The 20,638-nt window shown below is 42.6% G+C and overlaps 1 protein-coding gene across 1 annotated transcript in view; it reads left to right on the top strand.

The window, feature by feature from the left end:
• Nucleotides 1-20,638, top strand: part of klhl18 (kelch-like family member 18) — a 64,145-nt gene that overhangs the window by 29,864 nt on the left and 13,643 nt on the right. The window contains exons 5-6 of the mRNA XM_071362566.1: nucleotides 3,721-3,881; nucleotides 18,915-19,051. Of these exons, the coding sequence (XP_071218667.1) occupies nucleotides 3,721-3,881; nucleotides 18,915-19,051 (298 nt within the window). The remainder of the gene's footprint in view (nucleotides 1-3,720; nucleotides 3,882-18,914; nucleotides 19,052-20,638) is intronic.

Below are 20,638 nucleotides of genomic sequence, written 5' to 3'. Positions count from 1 at the left end.
TTGGAATGGTAAAGTTATGTCCTTCATGGAGGTATCAGAATTGTATGGGAAGGTCTGCTCAATCCAAGAGTACAACCAATCGATTACAACATTACCCCAAAAATGGAGGAGGTGCACACACACACATTTAGTTGATTCCCTCCTAAGGTCAATACAATGTCGTTGAATGCCATGTTAATGCCTGGATTCTGTGAGGGCCCTAATTATCATTTTTGGACCAGAATGAGGCTCTCATTACCTATTTTTCTTGCGGTGATGATTTGCCATCTTCATAGAATTTTTTATAGTTTATCTGCAGATAAGCATCAATAAGAATGGCTCTCTCAGCGATGCGATTCGGTAGGCTGCACTGACTGACGAGACAAGTCACTCAATTTATCATCACTGTCTGGCAAGCCCCGACATCCTAGGAAAGGAAACCTAGGATATCCTGTGGTCTACTTGTCCCAATGCGATAACTTGATATATAACCAGGGGAGATCTCAATTCTGTTTTTGTACATGTGTTTACATGCATATGCTTCTTAATAGAACCTATTTGAAACAAGTCATTACACCTCTTTATCATGGCATTTCATTATTATTATTCAGGTTACTACTTATAAATAAATTAAGAAATACATTTTTGGATTGACACATTAATGGAGTCAGTGTCTGTTGGCTTTTCTGCATTTTTTTGGAATAGATATCCTATTTTGATGCACAAAACCATTCAAACAAAGTCTGAGGGGTTTTCTCTCACTTTTCCCGAAATATTCGCATAACGTCACAAACCCTGCTGCTGCGGTCATCCGACAATTCTTCAAAGAGGGGACGCGGTAATGAGAGAAATAATGTAGCTTAACTTCTTATGGCTAGGTGGCAGCATTTTCTCATTTGGATGAAAAGCGTGCCCAGAGTAAACTGCCTGCTATTTCTGCTTACCTGACCTGTTTCTGATTACATGGCTTCCAGCTAACGTCACTCCGTATCTTGCCCGGCTTCCCCGTTGAATAGCAGTTTGGAGTAGCTAGCTTGCTACTCCCCCCGGGTATTCCAGTTTGTTTTCGCCCATCCGGTCTAAACAAATGTCGACGGGTTAACCGACCAAGTCGTCATGGCAGGGGGAGGGAAAGCAGCGCAAGCCTAGCAAGGCTTTCCCTTGCAGTTGCGGCCATTTCGTGTCCCAGTCTGATTTACATTGCATTCAGCTGGGCCCCGGTGTCCTTAAACGTAGAGCGTGGTAGGCCTCGTTCTTGCTCGGGGAAGAAATCTCAGAAGAGGGACAGCCATCTTCCCCTCAAGCTCCCAGCATATTCGGAGGACGCCTATCTGTCCCTGGGGGCGGACCTTTCAGATAAATCACGAAGTGAGGATGACGGCATGTCTCTTGCTGCATCAGGCAGCACCCTCTCTGACCAGGGGAGGTATTACGCCCCTGAGGAAGAGTGCATCTCCTCTGCCCAGCCAAACTGAGAAGGGAGGGCAGGAGTCAATGGCTGATCTCCCCTTCTTCAAACCGATCAAACGCGCTGCCTCCAAACTCGATCCCGAGTATTCTATGTCTCCCACACCTACAGTACCAGTCAAAAGTTTGGACACACCTACTCATTCAAGGGTTTTTCTTTATTTTGACTTTTTTCTACATTGTAGAATAATAGTGAAGACATCAAAACTATGAAATAATCATGTAGTAACCAAAAATAGTGTTAAACATCAATATATTTGAGATTCTTCGAAGTAGCCACCCTTTGCCTTTGACAGCTTTGCACACTCTTGACATTCTCTCAACCAGCTTCATGAGGTAGTCACCTGGAATGCATTTCAATTAACAGGTGCGCCTTGTTAAAAGTGAATTTGTGGAATTTCTTTACTGTTTAATGCGTTTGAGCCAATCAGTTGTGTTGTGACAAGGTACAGAAGATAGCCCTATTTGGTAAAAGTCCAGCTCAAATAAGCAAAGTGAAACGACTCCATTATTTTAAGACATGAAGGTCAGTCAATCCGTAAAACATGAAGGTCAGTCAATCCAGTGCCAGGCTACGCCCACTTGGATATGAATGGCATGGAGTTGTTGGGATATTTCATAGCCCCCCACCTCGAGACCTATAGCCCTCGTTGGGGTGGGTCAAAACCACTGTTACCCCAGTTTAGTTCTTTAAAGAGTTCCCATCATATCCAGGCCCAGGGGCAGAAGGGTGATGGTTCCACATTTTGCCTTTTTAACCATAAACCTCTCAAGGCCAACCTTGTCTGGCCAACAGGCCTGACAGGTCCCCCTTCCCTACCATGGGACAGGTTGCCCAAATGCGCAGTTGCCCCATTGGGGCGGCCACCAGAGGGCTCTCTCCACCCACCTATTCCCCTGCTCTGGGTTCCCCCGCTCTTCACAGAAGTCTCCCCCTGGGCAGTCTCCCCCTGGGTCCTGCGTTTCATGGGAGTAGTGCAGTCCACTGCACAGGGTGAATCGGCCGTGCCCTCAAAGATGAGTGTCTCTTTTGGCCAAGGGAGTGGTACGTAGGGAGGAAGCTCACCAAGGCTTCTTCGGGGGGAGGGGTACACCCCGTCTTAGATTTATGGTACTTCAAGTGTCTGAGTGTCTACGGATTTCGAATGCTAACGCATCGCATGCTGTTAGATTCTATTCGGCTGAACGAGTAGTTCACTACTGTTGACCTCAAGGATGCTTAATTCCACATCAGTTTGTTCTGCACACAGGTGATATGATGTTCACCTTTGAGAGCATAGCTTAGGAATTTCTCACCTTTCCATTCCGTCTGTCCCTGGCCCCACAGACATTCAGGAAGTGTGCTGAAGCCACCGTAGCCCTAGTCCTAACCTACACCCGGGTTCAGGAAGCGGAGCACACAGCCCTCCTGATGTCGCACCTGCTCACCGTGGAGAGCGCAACAGCTTTTTGCCGCTGCTTCTCGGTGTTTTGCCACTGCTTCTCGGTCACGTACTGGATGTGTCTGAGGGGTCTTAGGCTCATGACCTCCATGATTGTGGTAGTCCCGCTTGGCCTCCTCCTCGTGAGACTTCCAGCGTGCCCCTCTCTAATGCTGGAGAGACCCATCCCTCTGGATGCAGGGTTGCCCCACGGGGAGAGTCATACGCAAGTTGGTGACAACAGATGCGTCACTACAGGGATGGGGGAAAGTTCACAAAGGGCATATGGTCTGACCATATCAATGTTCTCCAGCTCTTTTTTTATTTTTTATATAACCTTTTATTTAAGGGAGTACCATTGAGACGAAGGTCTCTTTTGCAAGGGAGCCCTGCAAGATCAGCAAAAATTACTAATTTAAAGTTAGACATAAAAACTTCAAGGCGGGAGCACAGGAAACTCAAAAATGCTAAAACATGCACATTCCTCTCTAAAGAGGTCTTCAACTAAGTCTCTGAACTGCCCGAAAGGCACCAATGCATCCAACTGTCCAAAGAAACAAAAAGCCATCCCTGTGAGCGGGTATGGTATCTCATACTTCTATAGGTTAGTAATGATTTAAGGTAATGCAGGAGTTTTTTGCGCAAGAGCTTTATAAATGATCAGACCGATGTTTTGACCTACGTGATACCAATGAGGGCCAGCCCACTTTCTGATAGAGAATGCAGTGATGAGTTCAAAATCGTTCGCCTGTGATAAAACTGACTGCTGTGGTAAACAGCGTCTAACATGACCGGATTTGAATCCCTAAACTTTTTCCTAATCCCTCTGACATTCTGTGTCCCCTCATTCCAGGTGTTTGAAGCAGTTCTTGCGTGGGTACGGCATGAACGCGAGGATCGGGAACCTCGGCTCCCTGAGTTGCTCTCCAAGACCCGTCTGCCCCTTTGTCGACCCCAGTTCTTGGCAGACCGCGTTCAACAGGATGAGCTGGTGCGCTTTTGCCACAAATGCAGGTGACTGACGCTGTTTGTTGCATCTATTTTCATTTTCTTTCATGTTTTAATGTATGGTTGCTTTAACAGTGCCTTCAGAAAGTATTCACACCCCTTGACATTTCCACATTTTGTTGAGCTACAGCCTGAATTTAAAATAGATTAAATTGGAGAGAAAACATGTCACTGGCCTATAGACAATACCCCATAATGTCAAAGTGGAATTGTTTTTCAAAAGGTTTACAAATTATTATAAAATGAAAAGCTGAAATGTCTTGAGTAAGCCTAAATAAGTTCAGGAGTAAACATTTGCTTAACAAGTCACGTAATATGTTGCATGGACTTACTATGTGTGCAATAATAGTGTTTAATATACAGTGGGGAGAACAAGTATTTGATACACTGCCGATTTTGAAGGTTTTCCTACTTACAAAGCATGTAGAGGTCTGTAATTTTTATCATAGGTACACTTCAACTGTGAGAGACGGAATCTAAAACAAAAATCCAAAAAATCACATTGTATGATTTTTAAGTAATTAATTTGCATTTTATTGCATGACATAAGTATTTGATCACCTACCAACCAGTAAGAATTCCGGCTCTCACAGACCTGTTAGTTTTTCTTTAAGAAGCCCTCCTGTTCTCCACTCATTACCTGTATTAACTGCACCTGTTTGAACTTGTTACCTGTATAAAAGACACCTGTACACACACTCAATCAAACAGACTCCAATCTCTCCACAATGGCCAAGACCAGAGAGCTGTGTAAGGACATCAGGGATAAAATTGTAGACCTGCACAAGGCTGGGATGGGCTACAGGACAATAGGCAAGCAGCTTGGTGAGAAGGCAACAACTGTTGGCGCAATTATTAGAAAATGGAAGAAGTTGAAGATGACGGTCAACCACCCTCGGTCTGGGGCTCCATGCAAGATCTCACCTCGTGGGGCATCAATGATCATGAGAAAGGTGAGGGATCAGCCCATAACTACACGGCAGGACCTGGTCAATGACCTGAAGAGAGCTGGGACCACAGTCTCAAAGAAAACCATTAGTAACACACTACACCGTCATGGATTGAAATCCTGCAGCGCATGCAAGGTCCCCCTGCTCAAGCCAGCGCATTTCCAGGCCCGTCTGAAGTTTGCCAATGACCATCTGGATGATCCAGAGGAGGAATGGGAAAAGGTCATGTGGTCTGATGAGACAAAAATAGAGCTTTTTGGTCTAAACTCCACTCGCCGTGTTTGGAGGAAGAAGAAGGTTGAGTACAACCCCAAGAACACCCTCCCAACCGTGAAGCATGGAGGTGGAAACATCATTCTTTGGGGATGCTTTTCTGCAAAGGGGACAGGACGACTGCACCATATTGAGGGGAGGATGGATGGGGCCATGTATCGCGAGATCTTGGCCAAAAACCTCCTTCCCTCAGTAAGAGCATTGAAGATGGGTCGTGGCTGGATCTTCCAGCATAACAACGACCCGAAACACACAGCCATGGCAACTAAGGAGTGGCTCCGTAAGAAGCATCTCAAGGTCCTGGAGTGGCCTAGCCAGTCTCCAGACCTGAACCCAATAGAAAATCTTTGGAGGGAGCTGAAAGTCCGTATTGCCCAGCGACAGCCCCGAAACCTGAAGGATCTGGAGAAGGTCTGTATGGAGGAGTGGGCCAAAATCCCTGCTGCAGTGTGTGCAAACCTGGTCAATAACTACAGGAAACGTATGATCTTTGTAATTGCAAACAAAGGTTTCTGTACCAAATATTAAGTTCTGCTTTTCTGATGTATCAAATACTTATGTCATGCAATAAAATGCAAATTAATTACTTAAAAATCATACAATGTGATTTTCTGGATTTTTGTTTTAGATTCCGTCTCTCACAGTTGAAGTGTACCTATGATAAAAATTACAGACCTCTACATGCTTTGTAAGTTGGAAAACCTGCAAAATCGGCAGTGTATCAAATACTTGTTCTCCCCACTGTACTTTCTGAATGACTACCTCATCTCTGTACCCAACACAAACAATTATCTGTAATGTCCGTCAGTCGAGTAGTGAATTTCAGACACAGATTCAACCACAAAGACAAGGGAGTTTTCCAGTGCCTCGAAAAAAGGCCATCTATCGGTAGATGGGTAAATATAAAAAAGCAGACATTGAACATCCCTTTGAGCATGGTAAAGTTATTAATTATACTTGGGATGGAGTATCAATACACCCAGACACTACAAAGATACAGGCGTCCTTCCTAACTTAGTTGCCGGAGAGGAAGGAAACCGCTCAGGGATTTCACCATGAGGCCAATGGTGACTTTCAAACAGTTACAGAGTTTAATAGCTGTGATAGGCGAAAACTGAAGATGGATCAACAACATTGTAGTTACTCCACAATACTAACCTAAATGACAGATTGAAAAGAAGGAAGCCTGTACAGAATACAAATATTCGAAAACATGCATTCTGTTTGCAACAAGGCACTAAAGTAATAATGCATAAAAATAAGTAATAATAATAATAATAAGTACATAAGTAGAGTACCACTCTCCCTATTTTCAAGCATAGTGGTGGCTGCATCATGTTATGGGTATGCTTGTAATCGTTAAGGACTGGGGAGTAAGACTAAAAAAGAAACGGAATGGAGCTAAGCAAAGGCAAAATCCTAGAGGAAACCTGGTTGTCTGCTTTCTACCAGACACTGGGAGATGAATTCACCTTTTAGCAGGACAATAACCTAAAACACAAGGCCAAATGTACACTGGAGTTGCTTACCAAGAAGACAGTGAATGTTCCTGAGTGGCCATGTTACAGTTTTGACGTAAATTTGCTTGAAAATGTATGGCAAGACTTGAAAAGGGTTGTCTCGCAATGATCAACAACCACCTTGACAGAGCTTGAAGAATAAAAAAGAAATGTATAATAGACAGATTGTACAATCCAGGTGTGCAAAGCTCTTAGACTCACCCACAGCTATGATCACTGCCACAGGTAATTCTAACATGTATTGACTCAGAGGTTCAAATACTTATTTAAATGACATATTTCTGTGTTTCATTTTCAATAAATTTGCAACAATTTCTAAAAACATGTTTTCACTTTGTCGTTATGGGGTATTGTGTGTAGATGGGTGAGACAAACATATATTTCATAAACTTTTTATTCAGGCTGTAGCACAAAATGTGAAATAAGTCGAGAGGTATGAATACCTTCTGAAGGCACTGTACTAGCAGAACCAATTTTATTTTAGTCTACTTTAATTAAGACAAATGGCATGGACAAAATGATTGGAACCCCGGAGCTAGTACTTGTATGCACATCCTTTGGCCAAGATAACTGCAGACAAATTCATTTGCTGCACTTTCTTACTGGCAATTTGGCCCACTCTTTAGTAGCACAATGCTCTAGTACTTTAATGTTTGAGGGGTGCCCTCCACCAACGGCTGTTTCCAGCTCTCGCCATAGTTATGGATGTGATTCAGATCTCGACTCTTCGCTGGACTGGCCAGCGTTTTCTTCTCGAACCGTTCCAGGTTGCTTTTGATGTTATGGGGTCGTTGTCCCGCTGGAAGACTTCCAACCTACAACAGAGACACAGTTGGACACTGGGTTGAACATTGCACTTCAAAACACCTTGATAATCTGCTGATTTCATGATGTCTTGCTCACGTTCAAGGCCCCCCAGTACCCGATGCAGCAAAGTAACCCCACAGCATTATCGAACCTCCCCATGTTTGATTGTAGGGAGGGTGTTATGTTTGAATGTTTCATTTCGTTGTTGGTAAACAGGAAGACCCCACTGCTGAAGGAGACACGTGGTTTGATTCTGTGGTTTCCAAGGCGCAGAGATGGCAGCTTTGGATGATGACTTTTATATATTTATTCATTATTCACTCTTAAGTGTTTTTTTATGATAAAAAAAAAAAAAATAAGTATTAGATTTAGGAAGCTGATTTAAGAAAATGTTACATTAATTTAGAAATGTTGGACGTGGAAGAATGGTAGATTTGAGAATAATACAGTCCTATTAATTTAATGTTTTGATTCGAATTCGCTAAACAATGACAACGTGCATCCACTATTCAAGATGATTCCTTAACGGTCATCAGCAGGTCAAGACTACCCTGAGTAAGCAGCTTGAAAACATGGAAAAACCATAGACGCGACGGAGAGGTAGAAAACGTATTCACTGACCGAAAATGTTAGTTTGTCCTCTTGGCCGCAGAGACAACATTTTTCCTTATATTCTACACATTTTTCCATGGGAGAGAGAACATTTCAGTTTTAAAGCTAGTTCCCTGCATTTCTACACATTCTGGCATGGGGCTGAGAGAAAATGTGCAGCTTTAAAGTACATTTTCCTGCAGTTCTACACATTTTGCCATGGCTTACGCTGTGTTCTTATGTTATCTGAGTGGCTCAAACATTATTTAAAAAATCAATGAGTGCCCCATGCCATGCCATTTCTTGAATTTTAGATTCTCCCTGACTGTCTAGTTTTTATTTTGGTGATTTGTTAGTTCTCAAATAATCATATTTTAAAAAATGTAGATCTATTATCTTTTCTACATTCGATTTTTTGATCATATATTTTAGAGTGGCGGCAACGATTTGAGTATGTGGCACAGTTGGTGGAGCATGGCACTTGCAACACCAGGTTTGTGGGTTCGATACCCATGGGGGACCAGAGGTTCCGGCGCCTTCGTCCTTGATTGCTTCCCAATCAAGATCGGATCCAGAGGTACCTGCCTCTTCGTCCTCGGTTCTGTCTCCCTCTCCGGTGGCTTCTACCTCGGGTTCAGATCCTCGGCGCTCCCAGCCTCACCAGACCGTGAGGCTGCCTGAGAGACCGTCCCATTCAACATCACCAACTGTCATCATAGGCAGCTCTATGGTGAGAAACATCTCGGTCCCCAAGGAAAATACCCTGTGCTACCCAGGAGCACGAGTACAGGACATAACAAGGCTGCTTCCGACTGTTCTACCACAGATGCAGGGAGAAGACAGTCGTCGTCCATGTGGGGTCAAACGACATCAGGAGGGCTAGCTCGGAACATTTGAAAATTGATTTTAAAGAACTGATTTTAGCATGAAAAGACTCCAAAAACGGCCAATAATTTCAGGTCCAGTACCATCGTTGGGGCGCGGGTGTGAAAGATTCAACAGACTGCTGGCATTACACATCTAGTTAAAAAACTGTAGCTCTGCTGGAGTCACTTTTATTGATAACTTTGACACCTTCTGGAAACAGAAGATACTCTACAGGAATGACTGAGTCCATCCAAATCATCTTGGCTCCTGGACACACATTTCAAGGCTGCGTTGAAACAATGACTGGTAATGATCCAAGACCAGCTCAGTTCGTCCCTACTATTGTGACAATGAGTCATAATGCTGCATCAAATGTACATGACCTTAGGGGCATTGGCAAACACAATGTAAGTAATTTAATTTATGTACCCCTAACTGCACCGAATACATCTGTTTATCCTACAGCTATTGTAAGCAGTAATCATGAGCCTATAAACCAGAGTTACACTGTTAGCACTGAGGCGGTGTGCAATAGTAGAAAGACCACTATGCAGCTCACTCTGCACTATCAGCTCCAATGTAAATAACATGAGTAAGTCTACCTCTGATAAGCTTCCCAGTAAAGCATTAAAAACAATCAAGCTACCCATAAAAGTGCTAGAAATAGCCCATATTAACATATGTAGCCTAAGAAACAAGGTCAATGAAGTCAATAACTTGCTTGTAACAGATGGCATTCATATTCTGACTATCGCAGAAACCCACTTAGATAATACCTTTGATGATACAGTGGTAGCAATACATGGTTATAACATTTACCGAAAAGACAGAAAAGCCAACGGGGGTGGTGTTGCGGTCTATATAAAGAACCACATTCCTGTAAAGCTTAGAGAAGATCTCATGTTAAATACTGTTGACGTAATATGGCTACAGGTTCATCTGGGAAGCTGCTATCGACCAAGTGCTAACAGTTAGTATCTGTATAATATGTGTGAAATGCTTGATAATTTATGTGATATCAACAGAGAAGTATATTTTCTGGCTGATTTTAAATATTGACTGGCTATCATCAAGCTGCCCACTCAGGAAAAAAACTTCAAACTGTAACCAGTGCCTGCAACCTGGTTCAGGTTCAGTCAACCTACCAGTAATTTACAAACAGCACAGGAATTAAATAATCTACATGTATTGATCACATCTTTACTAACACTGCAGATATTTGCTTTAAAACAGTATCCACATCCATAGGATGAGTGATCACAATATAATGGCCATATCTAGAATGACTGTAAAAACTGTTAAATCCCTTTGGATTGATGAGGAATTGAAAAATTGGATGGTTGAGAGGGATGAGGCAAAAGGTATGGCAAATAAGTTTGGCAGCCCAACTGATTGGCAAACATACTGCAAATAAATAAATCATGTGACTAAACTAAAGAAAAAGAAACTACACTATGAAACAAAGATGATTAAATTATATAAAGAATGATAGTAAAAAATCTTTGGGGCACCTTAAATGACATTTTTGGGGAAAAAGACAACTTGGCTCCTTCATTCATTGAATTCAGATTCATCACAAAGCCCACTGATATTGCAAACTACTTTAATTACTTTTTCATTGGCAAGATACGCAAACTTAGGGATGACATGCCAGCAACAAACACTGACACTATACATCCAAGTATATCTGACCAAATTATGAAAGATTTGTACTTTTGAATTCCGTAAAGTTAGTGTGGAAGAGGTGAAAAAATTATTGTTGTCTATCAACAATGACAAGCCACCGGGGTCTGACAATCTGGATGGAAAATTACTGAAGATAATAGCAGACGATATTGCAATGCTATTTGCTACATTTTCAATTTAAGCCTACTAGAGAGCGTGTGCCCTCAGGCCTGGAGGGAAGCTAAAGTCATTCCGCTACCCAAGAATAGTAAAGCCCCCTTTACTGGCTCAAATAGCTGACCAATCAGCCTGTTACCAACCCTTAGTAAACGTCTGGAAAAAATGTTTTGACCAGAAACAATGCTATTTCACAGTAAACAAATTGACAACAGAATGTCAGGATGCTTATAGGGAAGGACACTCAACAAGCACAGCACTTACACAAAATACTGATGATTGGCTGTGAGAAATTGATGATAAAATGATTGTGGGGGCTGTCTTGTTAGAGTTCAGTGCAGCTTTTGACATTATTGATCATAGTCTGCTGCTCGAAAAACTTGTTATGGCTTTACATCCCCTGCTTACTTACAGACTTTATTGTCCCCATGGGGAAATTTTGTTGCAGTGTCATGTACACGTTTAAATACAAAACAAAATTGGCAATACAACTTTCATAACAGTTACATACCAATAAAACATTATTTTTTTTAACGACTAGCCTGCTGGCCTTACTGAGTCGATAGGAACATTAGCCCGGGCTATTTAGGAGGGATAACACACCTGGCTCAAATGATTGTCTAGTTGTGTTTTTCCTGCTGAGGGGTGCCCTATACCTGCGCCAAGAGGGGAGTAGTTCAAAGTCCAGGTACAGGGGGTGGCTTGGGTCTAAAATTATTTTGTGAGCCTTGCGGAGGGCCCTGACCTTAACGATCTCATCCAGCCTGTCTAGTTGACTCCAAGTACCTTGCTTGCTGTGGTGATAATCCTTCTCAACATATTTCTCTGGCTGACACTGGCATTGCCAAACCAACAAACAATACAAAAAGTTAAAATATTCTCAATAAAAGATTTGTAAAACAGAGTCAGTATAGTACAGTCTACATTAAAAGATCCCAGCTTTTTGAGAAAGTACAGTCTCTGTTGGGTCTTTTTGTAGATCAGGTCTGTACATTTACTCCACTGAAGCTTATTGTTCAAGAGGACACCCAGGTATTTGTATTCCTCTACAATTTCTATGTTCTTACCTCTGATAGATGTTGCAGAGGTAGGTGTTGTACACTTCCTGAAGTCAATGCACATCTCTTTGATCTTGTTGGTGTTGAGGACCAAGTATGATTCCTCACACCACTCTACAAAGTTATCTAGGACCGGGCCATGATGTTCCTCATCATCATGCAACAGGCTGATCAAGGCAGTGTCATCAGCAAACTTAACGAGGTGTCTGTCAGGATGGGAACTAGTATAATGCTATAATGTGGATAACGAGTTACTTGTCTAACAGAACACAGAGGGAGTTCTTTAATGGAAGCCTCTCAAATATAATCCAGTTAGAATCAATAATTCCCCAGGGTAGCTGTTTAGGCCCCTTGCTTTTTTCAGTTTTTACTAACGACATGCCACTGACTGAGTAAAGCCAGAGTTTCTATGTATGCAGATGACTCAACACTATACACGTCAGCTAGTACAGCGACTGAAATGACTGCAACACTCAACAAAGAGCTGCAGTTAGTTTCAGAGTGGGTGGCAAGGAATAAGTTAGCCCTGAATATTTCTTAAACTAAAAGCATTGTATTTGGAACAAAACACTCACTAAACCCTAAACCTCAACTATATCTCGTAATGAATAATGTGGAAATTGAGCAAGTTGAGGTGACTAAACTGCTTGGAGTAACCCTAGATTGTAAACTGTCATGGTCAAAACATATTGCTGCAGTAGTAGCTAAAATGGGGAGAAGTCTGTCTATAATAAAGTGATGCTCTGCCTTCTTAACAACACTATCAACAAGGCAGGTCCTACAGGCCCTAGTTCTGTTGCACCTTGACTTCTGTTCAGTTGTGTGGTCAGGTGCCACAAAAAAGGACTTAGGAAAATTGCAATTGGCTCAGAACAGGGCAGCATGGCTGGCCCTTGGATGTACACAGAGAGCTAATATTAATAATATACATGTCAATCTATCCTGGCTCAAAGTGGAGGAGAGATTTACTTCATCACTACTTGTATTTATAAGAGTTGAATGCACCGAGCATTTAAACTACTGGCACACAGCTCGGACACCCGTGCATACCCCACAAGACATGCGACGAGGTCTCTTCACAGTCCCCAAGTCCAGAACAGACTATGGGAGGCAGACAGTACTACATAGAGCCATGACTACATGGAACTCTATTCCACATCAAGTAATTGACTCAAGCAGTAATATTAGATTTAAAAAACACCTTATGGAACAGCGGGGACTGGGAAGCAACACAAACATAGGCACAGACACATACACATGGATTTAGTACTGTCGATATGTGGTGGAGTAGGGGCCTGAGGGCACACAGTGTGTTGTGAAATCTGTGAATGTATTGTAATGTTTTTAAAATTGTATAAACTGCCTTAATTTTGCTGGACCCCAGGAAGAGTAGCTGCTGCTTTGGCAGCAGCTAATGGGGATCCATAAATACAAATACAAAAAAAATGCACTACTGTAAGTCGCTCTCCTAAATGACAAAATATATATATATGGGAAACACTGTAATAGTACTCATAAGGTCATAGTATGCAAAGCACGGACACTGGTTGACAATTTGGATTAATTTGGATTCTTTCTGCTGGCAGAGAGGACTGAAATTGCTACTGTCAGAGACATGGTTTGACCCAAATGTGTGGATTATGTGTGGATTATCCCCCCCACAATCCAATTCAGAGGATTAACTTACCCAACATCTAACCGACAGCATTGATACTATCAGGGGAAGGTACATTGATGCTGGGATCCTTATCATGGGGGATTGTAACCATGTTGATGTGTCTGGACTATACCCAGGGAATGGATTAGAACAACGTGTTAACATTACAACTAAACAGAATGCCATCCTTGACTTTGTCAATCACAATCTAGAGGACTTTTATAGTAGCCCTACAACAATGTCACCTTTTGGGTCTCAGTGATCCTAATATTGTAGTTGTCACACCCAAGTCTCACTCTGCCTCCCACACCAAACCAGGAAAACAGTTATTCAACCAATGAAAGAGTCCAGCATCAGAGCATGTGGCCAGTAGCTTTCCCTCCATAAATGAAGTAACAAATGTGTAGAGAGCACAGGAAAAAACTGAGAACTTCTATAACACCCTGAATCATGCCATTGCAACTTTCTTCCCAAAACGGGTGGTTAGGATGCATGCACAGGATGAGTCGATTTCACCTAGAATCAAAGAGCTGATTAAAAAGACTGAAAGCCTTCCGTGAAAAAGACTGGCCTTCATGGCGCACTCTGAGGAACAAAGCCCATAGAGAGATCAAGGCAGCAAGATGAACATTCTACCACAACAAAATCCAGAATAACAAGAGGGAGAACCCAGCCACATGGTACCATCAAATGAGGTCTCTGACCAGCAGTAGAAAGACCATCTCCATCAAAGTTGACAGGCTCGATCCAGACAACCATTCTTCCATTGCCAATCATATAATTACAGGTTTTTTCATCTGTTACCACAGATGAAAATTACCACCACTAAACTTGTCAGACCTACCTGCATTCTTGCCAGCTATGCCACTGTTGAACCTTGTAAATGCACAGGAGAGCACTCTCCGTTCCAACCAGAATAAAAACGATTTAACCAGGGGAAACCATTGAGACCACGGTCTCATTGACAAGGGTGGCATGGGAACAATACATCAACATGATCAGACCACGGTCTCATGGGAACAATACATCAACATGATCAGACCAGGGTCTCATTTACAAGGGTGGCATGGGAACAATACATCAACATGATCAGACCACGGTCTCATTTACAAGGGTGGCATGGGAACAATACATCAACATGATCAGTCTCAACACAACACTATCACATTACAAATTTCTGTAAATGTTATAACCTTGTATTGCTATCACTGTATGTTGATGAGCATGACCTTTGTGTTGCTGCAGTTGGTAACCAGGCCGACTTTCTCGCCAACATAATTGGAGTCCGTCAGTTGTCTTTTAGATGTTGGTGTGTGGGATAAAAGAGCCAGGGGCTCCTGAGTGGCGCAGCGGTCTAAGGCACTGCACCTCAGCGCAAAAGGCGTCACTGTAGTCCCTGGTTTGAATCCAGGCTACATCACATCCGGCCGTGATTGGGAGTCCCATAGGGTAGCGCACAATTGGCCCAGCGTCGTCCAGGTTTGGCCGGGGTAGGCCGTCATTGTAAATAAGAATTTGTTCTTAACTGACTTTGAATCACTGTAGTCACTCTTACTTGGTCTTCTGTTGTCTGCTGCATGACCCAGTCTATTGCCAGGTTGAAGAGTACGGCTGACATCACACAACCTTGACAAACTTCGGACTTCACAGCAAAGCTCATGTTGCTCGTTCCCACAGTGCATGAAAAGTTGCTATAGAACTGTTTTATGATAACATGTGTGGGAATTCCATGAATTCTTAAGATCTTCCATAGGCTTTCGTGGTGGATGCTGTCAAAAGTCTTCTGGCAGTCAATAAAGTTGATGTAGAGTTTTTGTTGCCAGTTTACATTGCTCGATGATGTTCCGGAGGGTGACTATCTGGTCTGTACAGCTCCTTCCTCCCCTTAAATCCATTTATTCGTTCCTAAGTACTTTGTTTACAGCTGAAGATATCTGTTGTATGATAATCTTGCAAAATATCTTGCTGGGAACAGATATACATGTGATGCCCCTCCAGTTGTTGCAGTCAGAAAGTGGGCCCTTAGGTACCTGTATGATGACCCCTCTTGGCCCAATCTGAAGGTATATTTCCCTTCATCCAGATGTCAGTGAAGAGTGGAAGAAGGATGTTTGCAGGCAATACTGGATCGATTTTGAACAGCTCTGCGTTGAGGTTATCAGGACCTGGATTTTTCCCATTCTCTAGTGACTTGATGGTAGTGATTGTTTCTACTTTGCTTGGTGGGTCAGTGTCTGGAGCAGCTTCAGACATGTTCATTGGATCCACAGGGTGTTCTCTGAGAATCTCTCTGAAATGTTCTGTCCATCCTTTCTTCCTGTTAATTTTCGGTAGTTAGGAGATTGCCTTGCTTGTCTTTGATTTGAGTATTTGCCACAAATTAAGTTAGTGATTTTGAATACTGTCCCTTGCTGTTTTTTCATTTTTTCATTTTTATTTAACCTTTATTTAACTAGGCAAGTCAGTTCAAAAATACATTCTTATTTACAATAATTACCTAACCTGGACGACACTGGGACAATTGTGCGCCGCTCTACGGGACTCCCGATCACAGCCGGTTGTGATACAGCCCGGGTTCAAACCAGGGTCTGCAGTGATGCTTCTTGCACTGAGATGCAGTGCCTTAGACAGCTGGGCCACTCGGGAGCGTGCTGCTGATTTTTCAGCTGCACTTGCCAGCTACTCCAGGTAGGCCATTTTGTCTCTTCTTACTAGCCTTTTGACTTGTGTGTTGGTTTTTCTGTACTGCTCCTTCAATTTCTATTTCAGCCTTTGTGATTTGGCATCTGTTTTTTTTTCAGGTCCCTTCTTTCCTCAATCATTCACCATGTTTCTAGGGTGATCCATTGCCTTCTGTGTCCTATGGTTTTCTTTCTACTTTCTCCCACTTCCTATCTACATTCCCTGCTGTCTCCTCCTCGTCTTCTTATGTGTTGTTTGAAAGGGCTTGATACTTGTTGCGAACTTGCATTGTGAAGGTTTTCTTGGCAGTTTGTTCCCTCAGCATGCCAACATCAAATCTTGGTGTTCCTTTTCTTGGTGGTCCTGAGCGTTTCCACTTTAGTTTGATGATGGTGGTCACTGGCGACATCTGCTTACCTTCGCACCTAGGCTTTGTTACTTTGGTCCCAGCTCTCTGCAGGTCATTCACTAGGTCCCCCCGTGTGGTTATGGGATTTTTGCTCACCGTTCTTGTGATCATTTTGACCCCACGGGGTGAGATCTTGCGTGGAGCCCCAGATCGAGGGAGATTATCAGTGGTCTTGTATGTCTTCCATTTCCTAATAATTGCTCCCACAGTTGATTTCTTCAAACCAAGCTGCTTACCTATTGCAGATTCAGTCTTCCCAGCCTGGTGCAGGTCTACAATTTTGTTTCTGGTGTCCTTTGACAGCTCTTTGGTCTTGGCCATAGTGGAGTTTGGAGTGTGACTGTTTGAAGTTGTGGACAGGTGTCTTTTTTCCCCTCATTTTGTCTGTCATAGTTGAAGTGTACCTATGATGAAAATTACAGGCCTCTCATCTTTTTAAGTGGGAGAACTTGCACAATCGGTGGCTGACTAAATACTTTTTTGCCCCACTGTATATATATATATTTTTTTTTTAGAGTACTGATTTTAGTACTTCTTGAACGGAGAATTTCTCGCTGAACATACACAGGACTGAGTGGTAATAATGGGAATTACCTGGGGGCTTGGGCTGTCAGTCACTCGGTTAGCTACTGTGCTATGTTCGTAGGGAGGCTCTGTGTTCCCCCGCGGCCGTTTGAGTGTATTCCGCCTCCCTCTTCCAAAACCGTTCGAAATTGTCAATGAATGCCACTTTCACCGTGGCACAGTGTTTTCCACCAGTTGTGGATTTGGAGGAGACCCGCTAAAGCGGTTAGACCCACAGCCTATTGAGGGTAGCGGACCAGAGATAAGAATCTGCTTGCCTGCATACTTTGTGGCTCCTATCAGGTCCATGAAGTCTTGTTTCAGGTTTTCGGAGGTACACTGTTTAATGTCAATCGAACCCACATGTATTACCAGAGAGTCATCCTTAGGTACCTGCTGCTTGATTGTGGGAAGCATCACTAGAATGTCATGGATTTTCGCTCCAGGAAAGCACCAAGGAGTGGAACAGGTCGGTATCTCCCAGCTCGTCTCTATTATGGCCGATAGAGAGATTTAGCACCAAGACGTGCTGTGGCAACGTCGCTGAACTTGGTGGGCTGTAGCAACATCGGTGAACTTGGTGACGAGGCTCTCCTTTTGCTTTAGCTCCCCGATGTCATCCACCATCCGGTCACACAAGGCACTTTTTACAGACAAATCCCTGCCCCAGGTGAATTCGGTTTTCCACCTCGTCCTTTAGTTCAGGTAACATTTCACAGCGGCTGCAGTGGAGATTCAATGGTTGGCTGTTGGTAGCCATTTGATAATTGCCATTAGCCATTTGGCTAAAAACAAGGCAGGCTAGCCTTTCTGAAAGTTAGAAAGTCCAGTAAAGCTCCGGTAAAAGTGACTTCCAATGTTGTAAAGTAAATAGAGATGTTAGTACCAACTGCAAACCGTAGACGAGTGTGTCATGTGCAATTTATAGGCGGAGTAAAAATACAAATTTAACTGATGTATTTTTCCGGACTCATACAGGCCGTCTGTAAATACACCCGATACAAAAAAATGTAATTAAATGAAAGTAGACTCTAGCCTGTTTAAAATTTTACTTTCTGCAACAATTCACGCTCGACACACAGCTCACTAGACTGAACCCCTGATTCTAAACCTGAGAAGCCCACTGCATGCGACAGAACATATACCAAAAGCAAAAAGGATACTCAAAAGCAGAGAGGTCATCGTATGTCTTTTAAGTCATTTTTCCAATAAGCATAGCATAGGCCTACTGTATTTACTGCCACAGCATGACCCCTCTTCCTTTTGCTTGTTTCCATCTCCGGACATGCACCTCAGGTGGTGTCCCGCTCCAAAGCGCTTGGCGTGACATTCCAAGCCAAACTAAAATTGGACTTGCACATCTCTGACATTACCGAAGGCTCTAGACCTTCTCCAGTACAGCGCTCTGGTCTGGCACCCAGGTCTCACAGCCCACCAACACAACCAACGATGTGGGCCCCATTATCGCCAGTAATGGGGCCCACATCATTATTGGCTGCAAGAAGCATTTGTCGGCAGTTATCTTGGCTAAAGGCTGGGCAACCATATACTAAATTGTTATCTTTTGAACACCCAATAACTAGGTGTGGAGACAGTTTTTAGAAGAAATTGTGAAATATTGAAGATTAGTGCAAGGGTGCCAATATATTTGGCCGCAACTGTATATCTGGCATGTGTATCTAAAATGGTTATTGCGAAATAGTTAATCTAAGTTTGGATAAATGTGTATATATCTGCTACTTTTGGAGGCCAAGTAGCTATCATGTAATATTACTGTCATACATTACCAACCTTTTGAGGTGTGTGTTCCTTCCAACAGGGATCTTGTTGATGAAGCGAAGGATTTCCACCTCATGCCAGAGCGCCGTCCTCACCTGCCCGCTTTTAAGACTCGACAAAGATGCTGTACTTCAATCGCAGGGCTAATATATGCAGTCGGTGGACTAAATAGTGCAGGTACACTTTTAACATCGCCTGGATTTGTCCCAATGGTGTAAAAATGTTGGTACACATCCACAACTTTTTCCACCTCATATCCAGTATCTCCAGCACAATATCAGTGTCAACATATGCGAAAACGATCGTTTCTCCATTCGGTACTTAAAAAGGTAAAAAGGTCCTAAGAAAGTGCCACCTGACCAAATCAACATTTTTTTTTTAAAACAACAGTGATTGTCACAGACAACGAGATTTGCAGTAATGCGGAAACTCATTGCAGGTTTTGAAAGTGACTGTGTTTTTTGATGACATCAGCTGGCACTTTCAAAGGACCTTTTTCTTTTAATCTATTTAACTACGGAAAGTATAAACGTGCCTTTTATGGTGTGGTGCTGGAGATAATGGAGGTTAAAAAGTGGTGAATTTACTCTTTTACAATGAAATTGCCAGAGGGTCTGTGAGATGTCCAGTAATTTCAACTAATAATTTGTGATTGAAGAAATGACTTAAATACCTTAATGAGATGTAAAGATCTAATCCGCATTTGCGGAAACACTGCCACTGTTTGGCCCCCCCAGCGCCTTTGCAATTCTTGTTGATGAAAGAATATATTTTTTGCAGTACATATTCTGCTGTTCTATCGCCTGTGCAATGTCTGAGGAAAACAAACAATGTTAGTTGTTTGCAGTAATTCTTTGTTGTTGTAATATCCCAAATGGATGCTGCAGTTTTACCAATTAAGGATTCTCACTTTAACGGTTTTACTTAAAGGCCCAATGCACTCAAAATGTTTGTTTTTACTGTGTCATATTGTACAACAGCTGATGAAACTAACACTGTAAAAGTGTGAAAAAATATGATAGTTGCTGGTTGAAAATACAATCTGAATCTATACGTCTAATCGGCAGATTTTGCATGGGTGAAGTTTAATAGATAACAGCTAGTTTAACAGCTAGTTTCCAGGTTTCCCCTCCTCACTCAGACCACTCCCAGACAGTCTTAGAAAAAGTATTGCTTTCTTTTTGACCATTTTAATGAGAAGCTATTACAGTAAGGTACTTAAAGGAGAGGTTTATCCAAAACCCGGAAACTCCCAAATGATTGCAAAAATTGAAACTAGTTAAGTGGAGTTTGCCCTCACTCTCCCTGTTAGTGCTATACTGAAACAGCTGCAAAAATGGGTCAGGTGACTCGTGACATTGCCGGATGCTCATTCGGGCCAGACGCTTTCAATAAAACAACATTTGTCCACACTTCGCGGATTTCTGAATCTTGAATTCACTGGCACCTGAGCAGATTAATGCCTGCATCCAGCAACGTCATGAGTCACCTGACCGCTTTTGCAGCTGTTTCAGTACAACACTACAGGGAGTGCGGGCAAACTCCACTGAACTAGTCTCAATGTATGGAGTCACTTGTGAATTTTGTGTAAACTTCTTCTTTAATTGTTACCCAGAAATGTGGTATTAATATAAAAATGTATTTTATTTAGTTAGCACTGTGTGATTGAATGACTCTACATACGGTAATGAGAGAAAATTGACAGGGTTACTCAGTGCTTGGAAAGGAAACATTGTCTGCCAGTGGATGAGGGCACATGAGACA

This window comes from Salvelinus alpinus, chromosome 23, assembly GCF_045679555.1.
Source record: "Salvelinus alpinus chromosome 23, SLU_Salpinus.1, whole genome shotgun sequence".
NCBI lineage: Eukaryota > Metazoa > Chordata > Actinopteri > Salmoniformes > Salmonidae > Salvelinus > Salvelinus alpinus.
This window is presented reverse-complemented; position numbering and strand designations above follow the sequence as displayed.